This window comes from Planococcus citri, chromosome 3 (assembly GCF_950023065.1).
Source record: "Planococcus citri chromosome 3, ihPlaCitr1.1, whole genome shotgun sequence".
Taxonomy (NCBI): Eukaryota; Metazoa; Arthropoda; class Insecta; order Hemiptera; family Pseudococcidae; genus Planococcus; species Planococcus citri.
The window spans coordinates 9319738-9345363 of record NC_088679.1 but is presented as its reverse complement, the minus strand read 5'-3'; the positions used below and the strand labels follow the sequence as shown (position 1 = coordinate 9345363).

Below are 25626 nucleotides of genomic sequence, written 5' to 3'. Positions count from 1 at the left end.
AACAGATTTCTAAATTGGCGCAGAAGCGTCTGAATAGCGAGAAACGAGTGTTTCCTCATCATATTTTCAATGATCCCTCTTCAGAATACATACCAATATACCAGTTCCTTTGACCGGAGGAGTGGGGGGGGGGAGTGGGGCAATTTGCCTCGTGCCTGCATTTCCCAAAGGGCCACGTTTTTTAAGAAAAAGTTTGTCAACTTCATTTAGTAAAGAGAAAAAATGAGAAAATGCAATCGAAATTATCCAAAAAAATTTCCTGAGTACAATATAGATTGACCATAGAAAAAAGGAAATATCTACTTACACTAATTGTAAGATTTTTTTCCAGAAAATATATAGATAAAAAATACCCAGACTGCTAAATCCCTACGAAATCTTAAATCCAAAAGCTATAACAAAATGGGAAATTTTCCAACCTCACGAACGTAAAATATTTCGGGGTATTGCGTAATCTACCTTATCCGTAACACGTAAACTTTTTCTAAAAAAACTTTTCATTCTTATCGTGTTATTTGAGGTTTCGTAACGACGAACATAAATTAAAACCTGAAATTTCGCCGATAACCCCGATAAGTTATTTTTTTCCACCACGATAACGTTGTCAGTGTCACGATTTTGTCCAATATACGCAATCATCCTTCACTAATGGTCATTTTAATGCTGAAATTTTCCAGCTAAAATGTACAAAAAAACGGACAATTTTTCAAGCTTGTCAAAAATGATTGATTTTTTTACGCAGTTTACGAGGAAAATATCCAAGTACATACAAATAGGCAAAGGTTCGTGCGCGTTGAACATAGAAAGAGGTGGGTGGGGGTGGGGGAAGAGTGATAAAAATTTATCAACGAATAAAAAACACGAGTAATGGGTTTTCAAAGGATAGCGTTGTCGGGCAAGGACTTGAGATAATGGGTTCATTATGTAGAATATAATAATCTATGGGTATTTTTATGATTCGAATTACCTCTTCAGATACTCGAAGAATCTATGATTATTATCTGATTGGGCATTTCTGATCAGTAAATTAATATTGCAGTTCGTAATATGTTGACTCGAAGTACCTCTTATTAAAATTTTAATTAATTATCAATTGAAAAAAATATATATGTAAAATACTAAAATGATTCAATGATCTGATAAATATAGAAATTAAAACTTACAAATTTCAATTTTTAAACAAACGAATTCATTTTTAAATTTGATCAACCCAACGTGTAATGATGTTTCTTTTTTCATTTACCCCTCCCCTCTAAAAAAAAATCATCAATTCTAAAAAAAAGTTCAAGCAGGGCCAATTTTTTTCAGCATTTTCCCTATTTTTGATTATTGAGGAGGAAGAGGAGGAGGAGCAGAAGGAGAAGAAGAAATTGACGGAGGCTTCCTTGCTCAATTTGGCTCCAAATTGAAGTATTTTGTTGCCTGCTAATTAAATTTACATTTTTAAACCACTCAAGCAAATACATCCAATTCGACGAGCACTCAAACTCAACAACACCTTTTCCAACACCTTAGACGCTGATTAGCCTATGATAAAATACCTCGAAATTAATTCAAATCCATGCACAATGGTTCTTCACTCGCACTTAGGCACATTTGCAGAACCTTGTGATTAATTTTATCGCTAATCGCGCGGAAAAACCTTGTAAACTATTATTGTACCTTACTATATCGGACCCCTTTTTTCATTCTCCCATTTGGCAGGCTGAAAAATAACTTCGCATCGAAATGTTTCACTTAGAAACAGAACAGTCAACTATCAATTTCCATTTCGATTCGTTGATTAGGTATGTTAAACAGACAAGATACGGGAGTCCTCAATTAGCATCGGTAATTTGAATTTTTTTGAAAGTGCGATTTTATTGTACGAATGAAGTTTTATTACACGTCCACGTCGACTACTGTATACCTATTCGTATGTATTATACCGCTGTCTTATCAAACAGTTAGTTAGTTAGTTTTTCAAGCAGCAAAAATTACTGATAAGGGGTGAAATAAGGGCATGCTTAAATGCGGGTTAACCAATATTCTACGTTGAAATATTATGCCGAAAGATAACACCGCGTAATATAAATAGGTATACCTGTGCGGCATTAAACATTATGCATTAATACCTACAGTAAGTAATAATGCCAACCTGAAATTCTTATCAGCCTATGACCACTATCATCTATTGTTACCACGATAAAGACAACAACTGTATCGACTTTTAGGTGTAAATTGAACGTATATACGTGACCCTATCCATATCCACACTATCGTCAATATAACTACTCCTTCAGATGCTTATTTAGCAACAATATTTACTTACTTAGGTAGATATATATGTACTTAGAATGCACCTAGTAAGTATAAATCTACCTTCGAACATCAAGTTAATAAATTAAACGTTCGCTGTTTTAAAATATAATCTCCATGTTTGCGAGATAACACATCGAATTATCTCGATATCATTTTTCCAATTAAACACGTTTGTTGTAAAAATATTATTAAGTAGGTATTACAAATTAATTAACTTGTTGTATGGTATGAGATGAGCTCTCGAGCAGGTAATTCTCATTATTAATTAAACTCCCGCGCATCGAACGAAAATTAAATTCCGTTATATTTAATGTCTTATTGAATATTTTTATACTGCACACGTATACCTAGGTCTCGTTATATTCAATGTTTAACAAATTAACAACCTATATCAACAACAACAACAACGACGATGCGCATAACCAGTTCAGTAGCGCGACCAGAATTACATTTTGTGTTTTACCTACTACATAATACTAAATATATAAGAATCTTGTTTGAAGATTCTTTAATTGTTTGTTTACAAAATAATAAACGTTGGAAGAGATAATTTGATGGTAATGATTGTTAATTGACAAGGAATCGTCGAATAAGAGCATTAAGGTGCAAGAATTTTTAGATAATATGGTCGAGTTATGCGTACAGAAACATATTAGATAAAAATTATTCAAAAGTCAAAGAGTTTAGTAAACATTATTATAGGCACATAATATTTGAGTAGAACAAAAATTTCTAGATACCTACATTTTACATTAGGATGGGTCATGTCATGAGAATAAATTCTGAGGATTTTAGTCAAATTCAGTTAGGACCTTTATAGTCCGGCATATGACAATAGGAGTAATTGCACACCCCCCCCCCCCCCGCCGATCCTCCGGGACAACTTTTTTCTTAAAGGGGATATCCTAAGGAACATTTTAAAGCAAACTTGCCAAAAAAAAAGTTGGCCTTACTTACAAAATGGCGGCCATTTTGATTGGCAGGTCAGCCGAAATCGCAGATTTTGCGTTTTAATATAGGACTTGAACGAATTTTTTCAAACTTTACAAAGGTAGATCGAAAGATCGTACAAAAATTTATCACCTGTCAAAATTTCAAGCGCTAAAGTGCGTTTTTCGATTTTTGGTGAATTTTTGAAAACCGAATCTAGGCCAAAAATGAGGGAAAAAATCAAAATTTTACCAAATTGACCAAGAAAGCTGAAATTTGGGATATAATATAACCTATTTTCGACATGCCAAATCGATTGGAAACGGTTTCAACTCGTTTTGAGCAGTTCTGGAGCCTCCAGCAGATTTTTGAAACTCGAAATTCTCACAAAATTCCATCAAATTGGAGTTGTAAAGCTAAAATTTATTATAAAAACTAATTTCAATACGCTACGAAGTACTGCAGGTGAATTTCAAGTCGTTTTGGATCCTACAGCGACTTTTTGAAAATTCCTGAAACCTCCAGAAAATTTTTGAAACTTTAAATTTTCACAAAATTTCATCAAAATGGAGATGGAAAGCTGAAATTTACTCTACACTCCAATTTTAACACCCTCTGAAGACGACTTCAGGTGGGTTCAAGTCATTTTAGGGCCTCCAGCGACTTTTTTGAAAATTACTGGAGCCTCCAGTAGATTTTTGAAACTTGAAATTTCCCCAACATTAATTTATCAAATGGAGTTGGCAAGCTGAAATTTACTTCGCAGACTACATGTGAGGGCGCATACGGAAAGGGACCTACGGACCAAAAAAAAAAAAAAAAAAAAGTTCTCTGAAATTGTTGTAGGAACGCTGTAAAGGGTTCCTACAACAATTTCAGAGAACTTTTTTTTTTTTTTTTTTTTGGTCGGTAGGTCCCTTTCCGTATGCGCCCTCACAATGTGGTGGTTTCAAATGGTTTTGAAGCTTCCAGCTACTTTTAGCAAATTTTAATTTTCCAAAAAAACGTCATACAACCTTTCAAAAAGTTGCTGGAGGCACCAAAACGACTTGAAATTCACCAGTAGTCAACTTCGTAACGTATTGAAATTAGTTTGCAGAATAAATTTCGACTCTCCATCTTAGTTTGATGATATTTTGGGGAAATTTCAAGTTTCAAAAATCTACTGGAGGCTCCAGTAATTTTCAAAGAAGTCGTTGAATGCTCTAAAATGACTTGAAATCCACCAGAGGTCGTTTTCAGAGGGTGTTAAAATTGGAGTGTAGAGTAAATTTCAGATTTCCATCTCCATTTGATGAAATTTTGTGAAAATTTAAAGTTTCAAAATCTGCTGGGGCTTCAGAAATTTTCAAAAAGTCACTGGAGGATCCAAAACGACTTGAAATTCACCTGCAGTACTTCGTAGCGTATTGAAATTAGTTTTTATAATAAATTTTAGCTTTACAACTCCAATTTGATGGAATTTTGTGGGAATTTCGAGTTTCAAAAATCTGCTGGAGGCTCCAGAACTGCTAAAAACGGGTTGAAACCGTTTCCAATCGATTTGGCATGTAGAAAATAGGATATATCCCAAATTTCAGCTTTCTTGGTCAATTTGGTAAAATTTTGATTTTTCCCCCCATTTTTGGCCTAAATTCGATTTTCAAAAATTCACCAAAAATCGAAAAATGCACTTTAGCACTTAAAATTTTGACAGGTGATAAATTTTTGCATGATCTTTCGATCTACCTTTGTAAAGTTTGAAAAAGTTCGTGCAAGTCCTATGTTAAAACGCAAAATCCGCGATTTCGGCTGACCTGTCAATCAAAATGGCCGCCATTTTGTAAGTAAGGCCAACTTTTTTTTTTGGCAAGTTTGCTCTAAAATGTTCCCTAGGATGTCCCCTTTTAGAAAAAAGTTGTCCCGGAGGATCGACGGGGGGGGGGTGCAATTACTCTTATTGTCATATGCCGGACTATTACTTTTATAGTTGAAAGTAGGTACCTATACTCGAAGAAAATTTGAGCTCCGGAGGTGCCTTTGGGGAAGAGATATGGATCCTCAAAGACGGGTAAGTGAATTAGTGTTTTGAACATTTTTTTCTCCTCAAATATTTCGTAATTTGCGCCAAAACATCGAAAGATATCATTTTTGAAACTGGGAAAATATTTTGGAACGCAGTGGTACCAATTTTTTGAACCTTATTGTTAATTTCAAACAATCGAGAAAAATAGCGAATAACTAACCAAAGTACGGTTGTTCTGAATTGGCGATAATGATAAAAAATTGGCACCACTGTTTTCCGAAATATTTTCCCAGGTTTAGAAACAATGCCTTCCGATGTTTTGACGCAATTAAGACGATATATATACTCGCAGAAGAAAAAATTTCCAAAATATGAATTTACCCAAAAATTAAGCAAATTGCAAATTTCCAACCAACCAACCAACCTACCAACCAACCAACCGCTCAGTAGAATATTAAAAGTGGTCTTGGATTTCAATGCCAACACCCTAGATCGATGCAGAATTTCAAATTCCATCTGTTGGAATTGGGCCATTTTTTCCAAAATAGGTTGGGTAAGGGCGACAGTGAAAAAAACCACGATTTTTCGAAAATGTCCCCTTTTTGAAAACTCATATCTCCCCTTAAGGAACACCTCCAGAGCTAAAATTTTTCCTGAGTTGTTTTCAACTCAAAAAATGAAGTTCTCCGCCGAATTTAGTCAAAATCGAGACTTTTTTTGCGACCCACGTCTGACCTGCATATTACTTTATTAGAGTGGATAAAAAAAAACATATCCTGGATTTTGAAGAAAATTATCAGGAAAGTTTACTTTTGAGTGGTAGACTACCCAGCAAATTTTTAAGCCTCCCAAATGTTTAAAGGGCTATAAGCCAGGAATCCTCAAAATAAAGGATCAAATTTATTACAATTTTCCATCATTTTTACAGCACTTTTCCACCATTAAAAATTCGTTTTATACAAAACCAACGTTGAATTTGTACTCAGTGGGTCAAAATACCCCAATCGCTACATTTTTCGAGATACTTCCGATCAAATTTTCAAAATTCATAATATTTTCCCACTCATTTTAGAGAATGCAAAAAAAAATTCAAACAAATAAGGTGAATTTGAACAGCTTGATCAAAATGATTGTGAAAGAAGTGGAAATTGGGATACTTTTACTTGCTGAACACGAATCCAGACGTTGGGTTTTCAGCAAAAAGAATTTTCCAGGTGGAGAAGTGCTTTCAAATTTATGAAAAGTTTTAATTTTCGCGGTCTATCAATCTTCAAGCTTTTGCTGGAGGGATAATAAAAGTGCTATTGAATTTTGAACTAAATGGGTTCAGAAGGTTCAGAAACTCAAATAGCAACTTTTGAGGAGGGGGTGACCGAGGGATTGAACTGCTTACACTACGCAAAGGTGGCAAAACGAACGATTTTTTCAAAAACTACCCTACTTTGAGGACCCCTGGCTCAGTCTCTTGTAGAGTTGTGGGGCTCAGCATTTTTCTGGATAGTCTGCCACTCAAGGTAAACTTCTCCAGATACCAATCTTTGTCAAAATCTGGGATACCTTTTTATTCTGACCAACCCACTAGACGAAGAGGGACAGTGAGGGGAGGAATATAGGTAATATTGGAGGAAACTACGTATAAAGTCTTTTTTTGGAAGCTTGGGCTTGGGCGATGGTTAACTATGAAAATTGGTTTTTGGAATACCAGTATTAGAAAAGGAGCAATAATCTTGATCAACTTCACAAAGGATCCTCTCAATCACTTGGTCTGCACCAATTTCGTTATTTTTTTTCTTGTGACATAAAGACTCTTGAAAATTTTTGTTTACAAAATTAAAAATTGAGGGCTCTTTCAAAGCTTTGAGTTTTGTAAAATTGTCTAATAATTGCTTGAATTGACGAAAAAAATCGAATGGTTGGAATTTCTGATTTTCAGCGTAACGTTTCGAAGCACAATTTAAACATACTTACCTAAATAAGAAAAATATTACTTACATATGTAACTTTTTAGGGCCCAAATCCCTCCCTCCCCCCCAAAAAAAAAACTCGTTAAATATCGGAAAATATACATATTTTTTTTTTGCAAATGTCAAAACATGAAAAGTGACCTAAGACATTTTCAAAATGTGAAAAGAATTAATAATACTCTCTACCTCATCAACAAAATAAATATTTCAAAAATTTATAATTTTCTGAGAATTTTTTTAAAAACATGAAGAAAACAAGGTAAACATAAACACATCCAGATAATAAAACAACGAAAATACATTTTTTAGTACTTATTTCAAAGTTCAAAAAATAAAAGAATTGAATCATTTTATTTTTAATTTTTTTTTTTTTTTTGATTAAGTACCTAAGATGATTTGAAAATTTGTGAAAAAGTAGAAATTTTTGAAAAAGAAGGACCATTGAGCAAAACGAAGCACTTTCCCTGTCCAACAGGACCCGTTGAAGACACTCTGCAATAAATTGCACGTTTCAAAATGGTTAGGAATGTTTGGAAAATTTGAATCCAAAAACAGCACTTTTTTCGCTTGGGTTGAAAGTGATCCTCAAAATACGTTAAGTAAATAGGTAGCTAGAATATGATCTAGAAAGAAAATTCTCAGAATTGCAACATCCCAATCACATAGTTGAAGATATTCAGTACCTAGTTTTTTTTAATGGACAAATTGGTTTATCGAAATGGAGCCAGGAAACGTTGTAGTTCAAATTTGAAGAAAAATAATAATTCATACTCATTAGATTTTTCACCAGTTCATCAAGTTTATGTAACAGTGTTGCCACCCCTTAAGATTTACCTTAGAATTGCAAGCTTTTTCATGCCTTCTCAAGAATCCAGTGTGAGTACCTACTTCAGACTTGCAGATTTCAATTAATCTCAAAAAAAAAAAAATTCAAAATATGTATTTCAATAAACAGAAACATTGCCATTGCCAAACAATTAAGAAAAAACCGTATTAAAATTTTATTGAAATTATCAATAATTTCGAAAAGTTTTCAATTTGGCATTCCCCTTCAATTTCGTAAATATGCAACTCATCATGTAAATACTTAGTTTTTACCGTCGATCGAAGGATTTGCATAACTCCTTGACCTTACAAAATGTGTATAACCCGTCATGAAAACATTCGTCTCTCGATGTGTATATCACCGATTATCATCGGTGCATCACTAAGTATTATAATTTATAAATATCGATAAATTGATGCAACAATAATTCACCTAACTGTAACTCGTCATTGTCGAACATCGCAAATCATGTGAACTACACGTACACACGAGTGCAGATATAAAAAATACTTTATCTTATTAAAAACACCAGCTAAATAAATTTTATTGACGCCGTTTTTGTTTCCAGGTTCAGATTATCAACAATTAGCCATCATCGCGAATAAAGAGTTAATTATCTGATGATGCATTTTAACTGATACGAGAACGAAGAATGTTTTCTTGTTCCGTACGAGCGGCGATTGCTCCAAATTACTCTGGTACGCTTCCAAACGGTACGTCGATGTCGATATTATTATTATTATACTTAATATTTTTAAAAATTAATAAATGGCGAAAATTAATCTGCCTTCATAACAGGTTTTAAATTGTATTTGGCAAATTGAGCATCTTCGAATTATACAATAATTAGTTTCGATGATGCTCTGCTCTTACAAACGTTCAAGTTGCGGGGAAAACTGGGTTAAGTATACTTACAATGAGGAAGAAAATACATACGAGAATTATTGAGAATTGGGCCGAGTTGATTATTGAAGTTGACATTGAGTGAATTTAGAATAGACTAAGAACAGACTTACCTATGTTTTGGTGGTGATGGTTCATTTGGTTCATATGTCCACATTCACATTCGATAGAAAAGACGAAACTTTAGCACAAGTGTTGCACGAAATTTAAAGTTATACTAATTTAAAATGTACGTTCACAAATTCTAATTCGAATTGTGGAAATATTACTCAGTGTTCATGTACTATTAGTAAATTGAGAAATTAGTTCGAAACTGAAAGTTGTGCACTCACCCAAATAACTATTTTGTTTTGATACGCGTCAACTGAAACACGAAACTCGAAAGAAAAAAACACAAACACAGACACACAGTTCGCACGATCGACGACGTTTTTTTCAATAACCAGTCACTGAGAATGTGAGAAATTTAAAACAATTCGATTCGATCAAAATTTCACGAAGTTATGAATTGATGATACAATTTACAAGATATCATTTGATTTGGTTTGCCTTTGCCATTGCAAATTAGCATTTCGAAATTCAATTCAATTCAACTATTTCAACTCAACTGGAAGAATAAGAAGACAAACAAAATGGATCCCAGTCGCTTGATAGCTTGAAAGTTAAAACAGTGTTGCTCTTTTGAAAATGATGACGTTAGTTTCCCTGGAATCTGGAAATTTGTATTTTGATTTGATCATCGACCTTTTATTCTACGTCGATTATTATTCGATATTCATCACGAATTCACGATTCATAATTTTTACTTTTCATTGTCCTTACTTATTTTGCCAAATTTTGTGATTTGTGTTACTGCTGAAGCTGCTGCTAAAATTGGTTTTCTGATCTTTGATACATTTTTGGCCAATATCTAATGGCGGAAGAAGCCCATCGATATTAATTTTCTACAAAAAGATTACATATCGGGATGAAAACTCAAAAATTATGTAGCTACATGCTACATGAGTACATGTTGAAGTGGAAGGGCCGAAGAAATCACGAGTAAGTACAATATTGTGGGACTAACTGAAATTCCATTTGAGCCATTTTAAAGAGAGTTTTTTAAACCAAAAATTCAGAAATTTACTGAAGGTGCCAAGGTGCCTTAAATCAACTTTCAGTCATAAGAAGTCGTAAATTCAAATTATCAGCTTTCTGCCTCGATTGGATCAAATTTTGATACCTACGATCCAGTAATATTTTGACACGCAGGAAATTTTGAAAAAGCCCAAAATTATTTTCTGGGACTGAATTTTATTTTTTTTATTATTATTTTTTTTTTTAAAGATTAGTAAGAATAATCTTTTTTAAAAAAAAATAATAAAAAAAATAAAATTCAGTTCCAGAAAAATTTTTGGGCTTTTTCAAAGATTTCCTGTGTGTCAAAATATTACTGTATCGTATCTACTCTTCTTTCGTTGAAATTTATTTTAAGCAGTCCTTTATATTTTTTTTCTCCTTTCAAAAACGCAAAGAAAACTCGAAGATGATGAAAAACTTTCGCATCAATTCACATAGGTAGCTACGTTTTCAAAAATTCTTGAGATGCGAGCTGCATACGTCTAAAAATTTCGTGAACGCTTTTTTTGTTTGAAGGCAGTGTAGCAATTCTTAACTTGCTTCAAGTCGTGAAAATTCTAAATCAGTTTTTGAGAGCAGGTGAATCGCGAATCCCAGTCGGTGGGTTGAAAGGATGTAATTTTATTCCTATAGGTACTCACTTACAAGGGAACCTCTTGAGGTGTCCGCCTCCGATTTGAACGGGACCACGATTTTTGGAAAGAGCATATCTAGTCTAAAACCCCCAAAACCAAATTTTCAACTACCCAAGTTCATTTTCGATTTTTGGCGAATTTTTTAAAATTCAAAATTGACTGTTTTTGGCGATTTATGCTTTTTTTTTTAAAAAGTACGTATACTTGACAAATAAAAATGGTCAAAATAAGTCTCAAAACTAATATTAATTCTCCAAATCCAAATTTCACCATTTCCAGCCATTCTGGAGCCTCCAGCGCTATTTTTCAATTTCTCCAGAATTTTGACTTCGCTCCAGAAGGCGTGAATATGCAATTGGGCAGCTAAAAATCGAGTTGTGTGTTACTTATACTCGATCTGTTTAACGAGTTTATCCAGATTTGAGTTGCCCAATTGCATATTCACGCCTTCCGGAGCAAATTCTAAATTCTGGAGAAATTTAAACATCGCGCTGGAGGCTCCAGATCGGTGGTAAATGGCGGAATTCGGTCTTGGGAGGTTAGGTGTGGACGAAATACAGCGATTCGCGCAAATTTGAAAAATTTCCTCGCAAATGGAAAACTTTTGATTTTTTTGGATTTTCCATTTGAAAAAATGCTGGTCAAAAAACCACTCTTGAGGTGTCCGCCCCAAAACCGACTCAAATGTGGATAAACTCGTTAAACAGATCGAGTATAACACATAATTCGATTTTTAGCTGCCCAATTTCATATTCACACCTTCTGAAGCAAATTCAAAATTCTGAAGAAATTTAAAAATCGCGCTGAAGGCTCCTGATTGGTGGGAAATGGCCGAATTCGGTCTCAGGAGGTTAGTTGTGGACGAAATACAGAGATTCGCGCAAATTTGAAAAATCTCTTCGCAAATGGAAAACTTTTGGATTTTCTATTTGAAAAAAGCTGGTCAAAAAACGACTCTTGAGGTGTCCACCCCAAAACCGACTCAAATGTGGATAAACTCGTTAAACAGATCGAGTATAACACACAACTCGATTTTTAGCTGCCCAATTTCATATTCACACCTTCTGAAGCCAATTCAAAATTAGCGCTGGAGGCTCCAGAATGGCTGGAAATAGTGAAATTTGGATTTGGAGAATTAATATTAGTTTTGGGACGTATTTTGACCATTTTTATTGGTCAAGTACGTACTTTTTAAAAAAAGCAAAAATCGCCAAAAACAGTCAATTTTGAATTTTCAAAAATTCGCCAAAATTCGAAAAATGATTTTGGGCAGTTGAAAATTAGGATTTAGGGGTTTTAGAACATGCTCTTTCCAAAAATTGCGGTCTCGTTGAAATCGGAGGCGGACAGCTCAAGAGGTTCCCTTGTTAGTTGAATTGAATCAGAAATTTAAAAGATTTAAAAGATCTCTAGATCGCCCTTTTTTTTTGTAAAAAAGTAGGTACTCAAAACTTCCTCTTGTACTCTGTAAAAAAGTGACTTTCTTGTAGCAATTTCAATTCGACAGCCACAAAATCCAATCCTACCATAATTTTTCAAAATTTCAGGTTTTAAAATTTGCAAAAAAAAATACAGTTTTTAAACTACTTACTTACCTCAGAAAATCGGAAATTACATTTAGTATATCGAACTTATATGACACGATCAGGATGAAAATTTCAACTGAAAAATTGATTACAAGGTATAACGCCTTCTGAACAGATTTAAAATTGCTGTAAAAAGTCAATTTTTGTTATAGACTCTGGATCGGATAAAAAATGATCGCAATCGATTCTGGGGATCGACTTTGACGTATACGAACTGATTTTCAATTTTTTCTTCAAGATTTAGTGTGTACTTGGACTCTCGGAGACAGACCTTTGGGGGGGGGGTACGCTTTTAATTTCTGGAATATTTCATTCGTTTTCAAAAATTCGCCCAAAATCTTAAAATTAATAGTCCGGCATATGACAATAGGAGTAATTGCACCCCCCCCCCCCGCCGCCGATCCTCCGGGACAACTTTTTTCTAAAAGGGACATCCTAAGGAACATTTTAGAGCAAACTTGCCAAAAAAAAAGTTGGCCTTACTTACAAAATGGCGGCCATTTTGATTGACAGGTCAGCCGAAATCGCGGATTTTGCGTTTTAACATAGGACTTGCACGGACTTTTTCAAACTTTACAGAGGTAGATCGAAAGATCATGCAAAAATTTATCACCTGTCTAAATTTTAAGTGCTAAGGTGCATTTTTCGATTTTTGGTGAATTTTTGAAAATCGAATTTAGGCCAAAAATGGGGGAAAAATCAAAATTTTACCAAATTGACCAAGAAAGCGGAAATTTGGGATATACCCTATTTTCGACATGCCAAATCGATTGGAAACGATTTCAACCCGTTTTGAGCAGTTCTGGAGCCTCCAGCAGATTTTTGAAACTCGAAATTCCCACTAAATTCCATCAAATTGTAGTTGTAAAGCTAAAATTTATTCTAAAAACTAATTTCAATACGCTACGAAGTACTGCAGGTGAATTTCAAGTCGTTTTGGATCCTCCAGCGACTTTTTGAAAATTCCTGCAGCCTCCAGCAGATTTTTGAAACTTTAATTTTTCACAAAATTTCATCAAATGGAGATGGAAAGCTGAAATTTACTCTACACTCCAATTTTAACACCCTCTGAAAACGACTTCTGGTCAATTTCAAGTCATTTTAGAGCCTCCAACGACTTTTTTGAAAATTACTGGAGCCCCCAGCAGATTTTTGAAACTTTAAATTTTGACAAAATTTTATCAAATGGAGATGGAAAGCTGAAATTTACTCTACACTCCAATTTTAACACCCTCTGAAAACGACTTCTGATGGATTTCAAGTCATTTTAGAGCCTCCAACGACTTTTTTGAAAATTACTGGAGCCTCCAGTAGACTTTTGAAACTTTAAATTTTCCCAACATAAATTTACAGTAGACTCCCAATTATCCGACTCCGAATTATCCGACTTTCGGGTTATCCGGTACAAATTCATCCGACTTACTTCTCGCATTATCCGACCCACCAAGGTCGGATAATCCAAAAAAACACCCAAATTTTTTATTTTGAAGTGTAAATAGATAATAATGCAGTGTGCAGCATTTTGTATTCTAATGGTGTTATTTTCCTTGAAATCAATCAAACCTATCTCAAAAAATTATAATTTGAGTCAGTATTTCATTGTCTTTCATGTACAAAAGTATATTATTTTAGTTTGATCGTAATTTTTTCGATTCTTTGTTCCTGTTTTGAGCCAAAACTTGATTTTCTGAATGAAAAATTGTCTTCTCAAGCTCATGCACTTCATTTCTACGCTAAAAACATCCATGTTGGATTATCCGACTTTTTTGGTATCCGACCTACCTCCCCCCCCCCGATTAGGTCGGATAATCGGGAGTCTACTGTATCAAAATGGAGTTGGCAAGCTGAAATTCACTTCGCAGACTACATGGGGGTTTCAAATGGTTTTAAAGCTTCCAGCTACTCTTAGGAAATTTCAATTTTCCAAAAAAAACGTCATACAACCTTTCAAAAAGTTGCTGGAGGCTCCAAAACGACTTGAAATTCACCAGCAGTCAACTTCGTAGCGTATCGAAATTAGTTTGCCGACTGAATTTCGACTCTCCATTTTAGTTTGATAAAATTTTGTGAAAATTTGAAGTTTCAAAAATCTGCTGGAGGCTCCAGTAATTTTCAAAAAAGTCGTTGGAGGCTCTAAAATGACTTGTAATTGACCAGAAGTCGTTTTCAGAGGGTGTTAAAATTGGAGTGTAGAGTAAATTTCAGCTTTCCATCTCCATTTTGATGAAATTTTGTGAAAAATTAAAGTTTCAAAAATCTGCTGGAGGCTGCAGGAATTTTCAAAAAGTCGCTGGAGGATCCAAAACGACTTGAAGTTCGCCTGCAGTACTTCGTAGCGTATTGAAATTAGTTTTTAGAATAAATTTTAGCTTTACAACTCCAATTTGATGGAATTTTGTGGGAATTTCGAGTTTCAAAAATCTGCTGGAGGCTCCAGAACTGCTCAAAACGAGTTGAAACCGTTTCCAATCGATTTGGCATGTCGAAAATGGGGTATATCCCAAATTTCAGCTTTCTTGGTCAATTTGGTAAAATTTTGATTTTTTCCCTCATTTTTGGCCTAAATTCGATTTTCAAAAATTCACCAAAAATCGAAAAACCCCCTATAGCACTTGAAATTTTGACAGGTGATAAATTTTTGCATGATCTTTCGATCTACCTTTGTAAAGTTTGAAAAAGTTCGTGCAAGTCCTATGTTAAAACGCAAAATCTGCGAATTCGGCTGACCTGTCAATCAAAATGGCCGCCATTTTGTAAGTAAGGCCAACTTTTTTTTTTGGCAAGTTTGCTCTAAAATGTTCCTTAGGATGTCCCCTTTAAGAAAAAAGTTGTCCCGGAGGATCGGCGGGGGGTGCAATTACTCCTATTGTCATATGCCGGACTATAAGTTCAGTAGTAAGACTAGCAAGAGTACCTATTTATTCTGATCTCAGTGACTCGGTGGTTCTCAAAGCATTTCTATCTTGAATTTCTTGAACTCATTATAAAAAATCAATTAGGTAGGAATAATTTTAATTTGGCAACATTTTTCTTCTTCAAATTTTCTAGTCATAAAATGAGCTCGTGCGAATTTAATATTACAACTTTTTTTAATTCTATGATTGATTATTTCCTATGAGGGAGTTTTTTTTAGTATTTTTCTTACAAAAATCGACCATAAAGAAATACAGTATTAGCATTTAGATAAGGAAACAAACAAAGCTACATATCTATACGCGTTTTTCAAACGTTAAACTACCTACTGAAAAGTGGTAGGTACCTGTAAATTATTTTCTGAAGTTCTTTCTTCATTACAAATTCAAAATTCATCCAAAAAAAAAAAAAAAAAAAAAACGTTTCTTACTCGTAAATTGAAATAAGGCTAATTTTTCTACAAATTCTTACAATGCGTAATATCGTGTTATTTTCAAGTTATCGGGCACAAGGCTTTCATTAACATTTTTCGTACACTTTTCCACGAAAACTCGTAAAATTAGGCAACGCTCTCGCGATAACATTTTCCTATTTGTACTTACCCGCTGAACGTTTTTTGAGCATTTAAAATTTTCCAAGGAAAATTTTTATGAAAATTAATTCTACTTGGATTCCATAGTATTGGGGTTTCATTTGATGTAAGTTGGACTTGAGCTATAATTCCAGTCAACTTAAATTTATAATTTGAGAGGAAGTTTTAAGTTTTTAACCAGAATATTCTATCGAAGGTGTTTTGAACTTCCATGATATTATGTTTCTTAATATTATGGTACTGAATAAAAATATTAATTAATTGGAAGACATGTAGGAAAAAAATTATTAATATTTCACAATTTCTACAGAAGTTTCAACTTTCAAGTTTCCAAAAAGAAATAATTACTTCTGAGCATACAAAAAAAATCTTGAACTTTTCATTTGTATTTAATTCATATTGCCTATAGTAGGTACCTACTCGTAAGTTTGAATTGTCGAGTATCGTGAATAATTTTTTATTTATTTATTTATCAATTTATTTATTGGTGCTTTTAATGACTACATTATTATACTTTTACACCCTTCGTAAAATTTCAAAGAATATTTCAATTTTTCAGATAGCTTCAGGAATCATCACCAACAACCAGTATACGTTCCTTGCAATCGGCCAACAGCCAGTATGTTCGGTCCTCAGTACACAAATTCGTCTCATAATACAAATTGGCACAGTGCTGCACATCCTTTGAGTGCCACAGCTCATCAAAATTCAGCCAATTCTTTAGCTAGTTCCTTTTATACAGCCCAAAACACGATGTTGTGGCCAAATCCTGCTTATCAGACTTCATCTCCGTATGGTAAGTTTAACGGTTTAGCTTTACTTATATTCACCTACTCACTCAATATTATAATTTTTTTAAATTAGAAGTATTCGATTCGTGGTATTGATAATCTGCATTATTAATTTTCAATAATGGGTACCTACTCATAATTTGAACTGTTTTCAAAACCAAAAATTTTACTTTAATTTATGGCTAAGTTTACCTACTTACAAGAGGACAGCTGAAATTAAGTATTAATCCATCATTCTTTTTCATTACCCATTACCTGATTAATTTAGCAACTAGTAAATATGAATAATAAGCCTTTTTAACCCCTCGTAGTCGCTTGTTAGAACTTATTTAAAACCATATTCTCCATATTCCAACACATCCGTCTGGAATGTGTTAAAAAAACGCATCTGGAAATCAGATAAAAGCATATCACTCTTCGTTCGATCTCTTTCATTGTACTATAGAATAAAAATTCTAAAATACTCTTACAACAAACCTTTTTACTTATTTTTTCAATTTAATTTTTTTCTACAGATGGAGCAATGGAATTTCAATTCGGCGAAGGCCGAGAATGCGTTAATTGTGGTGCAATTTCAACGCCTCTATGGAGACGTGACGGTACTGGTCATTATTTATGTAACGCTTGCGGACTTTATCATAAAATGAACGGTATGAATAGACCTTTAGTGAAACCTTCAAAACGAATGGTAAGTAAACATTACTCTATAATTCTATCATTTTGTACAAACATCCGTTTGAAATTTTTACTCAAACGAAATAAAAAATTTACAGACTTCGTCTAGAAGATTAGGACTTTGCTGTACAAACTGTGGTACTCGAAATACCACGTTATGGAGAAGAAACAATGACGGAGAGCCGGTATGCAACGCTTGCGGTTTATATTTCAAATTACACGGCGTTAATCGTCCACTGACAATGCGCAAAGATGGTATTCAAACGAGAAAACGTAAACCGAAGAAACCGCCTACAATATCATCCGGTGGCAACCAACATAACACATTGATCAATAGTATTTCCACTTCTCAAGGTACGTTCTACTCTACGTAACTTCATAATATTATAGGCTATGTTTTGTGGGTGGAGTTTCAATTTGAGCATTTTAAAAACCGTACCTATTTAAAAAATTTAAAAAATGCATTGTTTATATGGTATTTTATTTTACAGAATCTCTTAAAAACAGCTGTGATGACGAAAGAGGCTACCTTAATTTATTAACCAGTGGGACGCACGTAAAAAGTGAACCTTACACCGATAGTATCCAAGGATCCAACAGTAATCACTATTTGCCCCATAATTTTGCAGCAGCAACTCATAATCCGTTGAATTTCCCATTCCCACCGACTGGAACTTCGGATATTTACCATCGTCATTTTGCATCTAATCATAGCAGTTCGAAAATACTGTCTCCTACTTAGCATCATGTTTTCTTTTTTTAATTCGAGATTTTATATGTACCTATTATTTATTTTAAATTAGGCATCGTGCAATATTTAAGAAGACTGCTGATTTAGCATTCAGTACTTTCTTGTTTTGTTATGGTATCCTCTGCGGTGCGATGAGACCAAATATTATTGAGGTATTTCATCAATACCCATAAGTTAATTTTTTGCAATGTGTATTGTGTATTTGTTTTATAGCTTTTCATGAATCGATGAGTACATTTCTACTTACCATCTGCGTAGTATTGGGAGTGTTTCATTATTGTTTAGAGTATAATTTTGTAAAAAAAAAAAATCTGTAAGTTTAACGATACGATTGTGTACCTAGTTCTTTGTACAAATGTTTTGTTAATATAGGTAGGTATTTATTATGAAATAAAGTTGGGCCTGTGAATGGTGTGGTATATTGACTCTTATTTTATTGAAAATAAAAATTAAATGGTAGGAGGGCAAAGAGAACTCATGTTCACTCAGAAAATTGTTTAAGAGTTGAACAATTTTCAAGCAAGTCAATTTTCAAAATCTAGTGTGGGTCACAAAAATGAAAAAAAAATCAAAATTTGTCCAATTTGACCTGGAGAAAGCTGACTTATTTTCTAAAAGTCAAATCTGGACCAAAAAAAAATGGAAAATCTTACCAAGGTGACCCAGACAGCCCAAATGTAGGTACCAATTATTTTCGACTCCCTCGAATTTAATGGAAATGGTTTCAACCCGTTTTGAGCAGTTATGGACTATGGAGCCTCCAGCAAATTTTTGAATACTGAAATTTCCACAAAATTTCACCAAAGGAAGTTCCAAAGCAAAAATTAACTTTATAGGTACCCTAATTTCAACATTTCGAGTCAGTTGGAAATTATTTTATGTTGTATTGGAGCCTCCTGTAGTTTTTTTGAAATTTCAGTTTCTCAAAAAATGACATCGCTGGAAAAATACACGTTTACAAAGTGTCAGAAACCAATTTTGGGGAAATGTATTACAACCTTAGCAACATATTTTTTTGAATCGGACAAAAGGAGAATCGAAAGAGGACCCAAAATATACCACCAGCAAAAATTTCAGGTGCTGAAATTCATTTTTCGATTTTTGACGGATTTTTAAAAACTAAAATTTGGGTGTAGGTAAAGTGAAAAAAAATCAAAATTTTAGCAAATTGACTTGGAAAGCTTAAATTTGGTTTAAACCATATTTTCGACCTTCTGAGTCGATTGGTGAAGGTTTCGAACCGTTCTGGAGCCTCCAAGCACATTCTTATTTTTTATTTTTCACAAAATATAGGTAACCACTGAAGAAAATTTTGGATTTGAACAGGCACAAAAAGATTTTGGTAATACTTGTCTAAATCGATCGAAATGTTCGCAAAGATGGCACATCCCAGTTGATAGGTGATGAATTTAATTTTAAATTTTCACATTAATTAATAGAGCGTTTTTTCGAAAACTGGAGAAACACAAAATCCACTGGAGGCTCCAGAACGGTTCGAAACCTTCGCCAACTGACTTGGAACGTTGAACATAGAGTATAAACTAAATTTCAGCTTTCTAGGTCAATTTGCTAAAATTTCGATTTAAATTTAAATTAAAAAAATTTTCTAAAAATCGAAAAATGAATTTCAGCAACTGAAATTTAGACTTATGGTCTATTTTGAAGTCCTCTTTTAAAGTTTAGACTAGATAACCCGTTTTCGCGCATACTGCGCTCCTCTTCTAGACGTGAATTGTTCATTTTGAAAATTTTGAAAGTATCTTTTTTCGCTTATAATTCCCAAAAAGTCTTGCTTTTTGCTAACATTGTTATTGTTGCTTTTTGCCGGAAATTGTGAAAGTTTATGGCTGTTTTAATAATTGACAGAAAAAAAAATTGTTTCAAAGCAAAAATTCCAATAATTCTTACTTTTTCATCAAAAATAACCCAAAGCGTAAATTGTTCTCTAAAATATCCTGAAAAGCATCACTCTGTCATCGCTTCATCATTCATTAAAATAATGTCCTACTTTTCTACAAAAATTGAAAAAAAGTATCAGCTTTCTTATAACAATTGCCTGAAAAGTCATGGTTTCATTTAAAGTTGGCAAAAATTTCAAGTTTTAGGCAAAATTGCGAATTAGGCTACCTACTTATCACTTTTTTAGCAGAAGTTGCTGAAAAATTCCAAAAATACTTGTTTTTTTTCCTACAGTTGAAATGAAACTAACACATCGGATTAGATCTAATACGACATAACTGAAAATTTCAAAGTTTCACTTAACTTTGACCTGGAACTTTTTTAAGCTTTCTTCAAAACTGCGAATGTGTCAAAATGTATTTTATGGCAAGCTTTTTCTAAGCAGACTATGAGTACTCTAAATATTGGTTCGGTACTGGAGAATACTTCAATAAAATACTTACTTGACACAATTTTAGAAATATTCCAAGATTTCCGAGTCAAAAATGCAATTAAGAATTTCCTTAAAACGTGATTCTAATTTTGTGAAGGGCTCACAAAAAAAATTCAACCCCTCAGTTGGAAAATCTAAACTCCTACATATAACAGTAGAGATTTTCCCAAATAGTCCGAAACTTGCATAAGTTGATGAAAAAGTGAGATGCTAGATATAACCACTCCAGAACTCAAAAAAATGGAACCATGGTTCCAGGATTAATTTTGATACCCAATGTGCTAAAAATAGCACTTTTTCATGTGTACATCAACACCGTTGTTTTTCTGTTTTGAGCTATTTAAAAACTTTTTAAAGCTCCCTTCAGAAACTTTTCAACTTTTGATAAAAACTATCACAACTAAAGTTTAAAAGCTATTTTCAAATTAAAATATTATTGAGTAGTAGAGAATACTGATTGTATGAAGCTTTTTCATGTTTTTTAAGCTTTAGGATTTCATTTAAGCTTTCTTCAAAACTGCGAATGTGTCAAAATGTATTTTATGGCAAGCTTTTTCTAAGTAGACTATGAGTACTCTAAATTGGTTCGGTACTGGAGAATACTAATTTTTTATGTCATATCTGAAGCTTTCTAAAAAATTTTCAGCTTTAAGCTTTCTTCAAAATTTCACGAATATGGTCAAAAAGTATTTTTTGGCAAGCTCGATATAGGTAGACTATACATACTATAAAATATTCATTGGGCACTGGAGTATTCTAATTTTTACATCATATCTGAAGCTTTTTGAACTTTTTTCAGCTTTAAGCTTCCTTCAGAATTTTGCGAATATGGTCAAAAAGTATTTTTTGGGGAGCTCTTTTTAGGTAGACTATACATACTTAAAATATTCATTGGACACTGGAGAATTTTAATTGTTCTTATGATGTATGACGCTTTTTGAACTTTTCAAAGCTTTAAGCTCCTCCATGACTCACCCCACAACCTCACCAAAAAAATAACTGCAGATTCGAACACTACGACCTCAAAAACATATCAATCGACATATCACACAATAATATAAGAAACATTTGACATTTGAGCTTTTTTGAACTTTAAGCTTTTTTCAAAACTTTACGAATATGGTGAAAAAGTATTTTTGGCAAGCATATTCTAGGTATGCCATACATACATTAAAATAGTTATTGGGTACTGAAAAATTCTAATTGTTTATGTCATGTATAACGTTTTTTGAACTTTTTCGAGCTTTGAACTTTTTCCAAAATTCTACAAATATGGTCAAAAAACATTTTTTGGCAAGATCTTTCTAGGTACACTATACGTACTTGCTCGTATACATCGACACAGTCATTTATACTGCCTTGAACTTTTTGAAGCTTTTCAAAGCTTTAATCAGAACTTTCCAAAGTTTTGATACCACAACCCCACCAAAAAACTGACTCCAGATTCGAACTCTACGACCTCGAAAACATATCAATCGACATATTACACAATATAATATAAGGAAAATTTGACATTTGAGCTTTTCTGAGCTGTAAGCTTTTTTTCAAAACGTTACGAATATGGCCAAAAAGTAGTTTTTGGCAAGCACTTTCTGAACTTTTGACCAAAACCTGCACATCTACGGGTCAAAAGCTTTTTTTTGAGACATCGTCGAACAAAAAACACTTTGCTATTAATATATAGATATTGAGCTTTTTTTGAGTTTTAAAGCACAAATTTTTTGTGAACTTTTTTCTTCAACATTTGACTTTTTTAGATGCTCTTTCAAGGTATAATATACGTACTACTGTGAATACGTGATATATGCTACATATAGGCTAAAATCAATTATTGAGCTTTTTTGAGCTTTATGGCACAACTTTTTTGTAAACTTTTTTTTGACATTGGACTTCTTTCGATGCTCTTTCAAGGTATAATATACATATTTCTCTATATATGTCGAATGCACTACGTATAGGCTAAAATCAATTATTGAGTTTTTTTGAGCTGTAAGGCACAACTTTTTTGTGAACTTTCTTCTTCAACATTTGACTTTTTTAGATGCTCTTTCAAGGTATAATATACGTACTACTGTGTATACGTCGAATGCGCTACGTATGGACAAAAATCAATTATTGAGCTTTTTTGAGCTTTACGGCGCAACTTTTTGAACTTTTGATTAAAACCTGCACATCTACGGGTTAAAAGCTTTTTTTTGAGACTTCGTCGATCAAAATCGGTTCCGCCATTCCTGAGATCTCGCTGTCACAAGAATCCGGTCATAATTTTAATATATAGATTCCCCTTTGTCGTGTTCAAAAGTATTTTTGTGCTGGTTGCGTGGTTGGGATACCTATTACCTACTTCCTTTGTGACTTGTGAGCAGAAAGGTAATTGTAAAGTGGGATTATTTCAACTTTTCAATGACAAATTGTAACAGTTTCAAATTATTGCTGATTATGAACTATGAAGTTATGAACAGTTAATTTAAAAAACTTGAACATTTAAAACACGATGAACTTTTCCATTTGACTTTTTTAATTTGGATTTCAATTTTTAATACTTACAAATTACAATATTTCAAATTTTCAATTTATTATTAGCTTACTATGTACATAAACATAATAACATAAATGAGCTCTAATTCATGATTTTTTCAAGCGGACAATGACGAGCAGAGTTTGAAAAAAAAAATTAAAAACAAAACAAACATTTTTTTGTTTAAAATAGAAAAAAAACTGAAAATTTTATATTTTCATCACTTTTTTGATTTTTCCAATAAAAATACTTACAAAAACTGACTGAAAAATTTGGGCGAAAACAAGCTGATACAAAGAACATGTTTTAAATAGGTTTTTTTTTTAAGAACTTTTAAACGTCTTATTTAGTTATTTATTTTTCATAAAACTCAATCAATTTTTGTTGTAGTTTTTAACAGTTTTAAACTTTTAAGTTTTAAACATTGAGTTATTTCGTTTGAAACGTCCGAACTCTGCGGACAAGCGAAGCTTTCGTGTTTCCAGCATGCTTTCGATTCGATTTTCGGTTTGTTAACTGTTGAGTTGAGTTGAATAAAATAAAATAACTTAGGATTAAAAAAAATTCAAAATAATAATTACGAAAGCTTCATTTCAATCATTCATTTCGCTCAAATTCACAATTCGCAAGAAAAAAAACGCCAATCAGTTTTGATTTTTTGATTTTGAAAACTGAAATGATAAGAGATAAAGAATGATGACTTGATGACTGGACTCAGCTGAGGAAGTCAGGATCAAGTCATTAAGATTCAGGATCAGGAGGACTGCAAACTGCAAAGTGCAAACTGCAAAGTGCAAATGGGACATTATTATTAATTTATTATGTAAAAATAAATAACAACAACAACGAACCTAGGTGACGTGTTTTGTAACTAATAAAAGTGAAATCAGAATCGTTCAGAACTACGAACAGATCCATCGCTCATCGTAAGTAGTAAAAGAACGAAACGAGCCATACTTTCGAACAGAATTTCGTTGTAATTGATGTTCGTGTTTTTTGATCGTTGAGTTTCTTTTATCAGACGTAAACACCAACATACACACGTGCATTGAATACCGGGATAAAAGTATTAATTTTTACAATTAATTACTGTAAAAATAAAGGTAAGTGCTCATATTAATTATTAATACTGTTCAGTATTTCACTACGAGTGTTTCGATCATTTCGTGGTGCATTAGTATGTCTATATAAGATGATCTTTCATTCTCAATGTGTGTTTACTTATCCTGATAGTATTAGCTTTACGAACTTCTAATTTCAATTTTTGATATTTAATTGTAAATTTCATCTGTTCAGATGTCCTTCAGAGGAGGCGGTGGTTTCAAGAGTCGCAACGGACCCCCTAGAGGAGGCGGTGGAGGTTTTGGACGAGGCGGAGGTTTGTACCATATCACTATAAGTACGAATGTAATATCCATGCTGTATATATTGATGAACATTTTATAATGTATTCTTTTTATCGTTAAAGGTGGTCGTGGAGGCCGAGGAGGTGGTGGCGGTCGAGGAGGCTTTAATAGATTTCAAAACGACGAACCTCCAGAACAAGTAAATAATACTCAATCATACGAATCTATTCTATTCCCATATTAGTGTTACGAAGCAATACTAAAACTCTGCTCATCTTACAGGTGGTACCTTTCGCACATTTTAGCCATCCTTGCGGAAACGATCTAGTACTTAAAGTTGAAATGGAAGACGTACCTTACTTCAATGCTCACGTATTTTTAGAAAACAAAGAATCGATTGGTAAAATCGACGAAATATTCGGCAGTTTGTACGATTACTTCGTTTCGGTGAAGCTAACGAATGAAATGAAAGCTACCTCTTTTAAAGTTAATGATAAGGTAACTCTGTCGTGTTTTTTGATTTCACATGAATCTAGTTCGCAATATGTAGATTTGTGAATTATTTATTCTAATTTACGTTTTTATTTTTTCGTAGTTCTTCATCGATCCCAGCAAAGTGTTACCACTGAAAAGATTTCTACCTCAAGCACCCGGTCAAAAAGGCGAAAGAAAGCCAGGTGGAGGCGGTCGAGGTGGTGGCCGTGGCGGTGGCGGCAGAGGAGGTAGAGGCGGCGGCGGTCGTGGCGGCGGATTTGGTGGTCGAGGAGGCGGTGGAGGATTTGGCCGAGGAGGCGGCGGCGGTCGTGGTGGCGGATTTGGTGGCCGTGGAGGCGGTGGTGGATTTGGCCGAGGAGGCGGCGGCGGAGGACGTTTCAGCGGCGGTGGCGGTAGAGGTTTTAATCGATGATGAGCTTTCAAAATTTGGTTCTATTTTTTTTTATAATTTTGATAATTAATGATGAATTTGATGATCGCTGTTTCCATTTTTTAAAAGTTTTCATGTACATGTCGACCATGTATCGAGATATTTTCTTGTCTTTTTTTAAATAAGTATTTGAATAAACATCTTGTTAATTTTGATATGTTTATAGTTTTATTTGTTTCGAGAGGTTTTTTTTCTTCGATTTTTAGTTCGAAATGGGATCGAAATTTATGTGAATTATTCTGGTAAAAATTTTGTTATAAAATAATTTGATTCTTTTTTTTTTTAGTTTCTATCAAATAATTAATGATCTGAATTAGTTCCTGCTATCTTTATTTTTTATCACGAATTGAAATTTGAAAAATGGAAACAGTATATTTTGTAGATGTTCTTTTATGGGAAGGGAGAGGAGAGGAGAGGTAAAATTTGAGAATTACTTTAAAAGATAAAGATACGT

At 33.5% G+C, this 25626-nt stretch overlaps 2 protein-coding genes across 4 annotated transcripts in view; both read left to right on the top strand.

Moving 5' to 3' along the window:
• Window positions 1–18410, top strand: part of LOC135840425 (GATA-binding factor A-like) — a 43172-nt gene extending 24762 nt beyond the window's left edge. For 2 of the 3 annotated variants that reach the window (XM_065356956.1, XM_065356955.1), the window contains 5 exons: window positions 8595–8739; window positions 16334–16570; window positions 17081–17253; window positions 17339–17594; window positions 17732–18410. In XM_065356956.1, the coding sequence (XP_065213028.1) occupies window positions 8679–8739; window positions 16334–16570; window positions 17081–17253; window positions 17339–17594; window positions 17732–17982 (978 nt within the window). In that variant the 5' untranslated portion in view covers window positions 8595–8678 and the 3' untranslated portion in view covers window positions 17983–18410. Of the gene's footprint in view, window positions 1–8594; window positions 8740–16333; window positions 16571–17080; window positions 17254–17338; window positions 17595–17731 lie in introns of those variants that run through there. The other variant, XM_065356957.1, reaches the window with a different exon arrangement.
• Window positions 18411–23848: 5438 nt separating this feature from the next.
• Gar1 (Gar1 ribonucleoprotein) lies at window positions 23849–25327 on the top strand. The gene is made up of 5 exons (XM_065356559.1): window positions 23849–24004; window positions 24198–24279; window positions 24370–24446; window positions 24530–24745; window positions 24843–25327. The coding sequence occupies exons 2-5, from the start codon at window positions 24198–24200 to the stop codon at window positions 25152–25154; spliced, it is 687 nt and encodes a 228-aa protein (XP_065212631.1). The 5' UTR covers window positions 23849–24004; the 3' UTR covers window positions 25155–25327.
• Window positions 25328–25626: the final 299 nt, after the last annotated feature.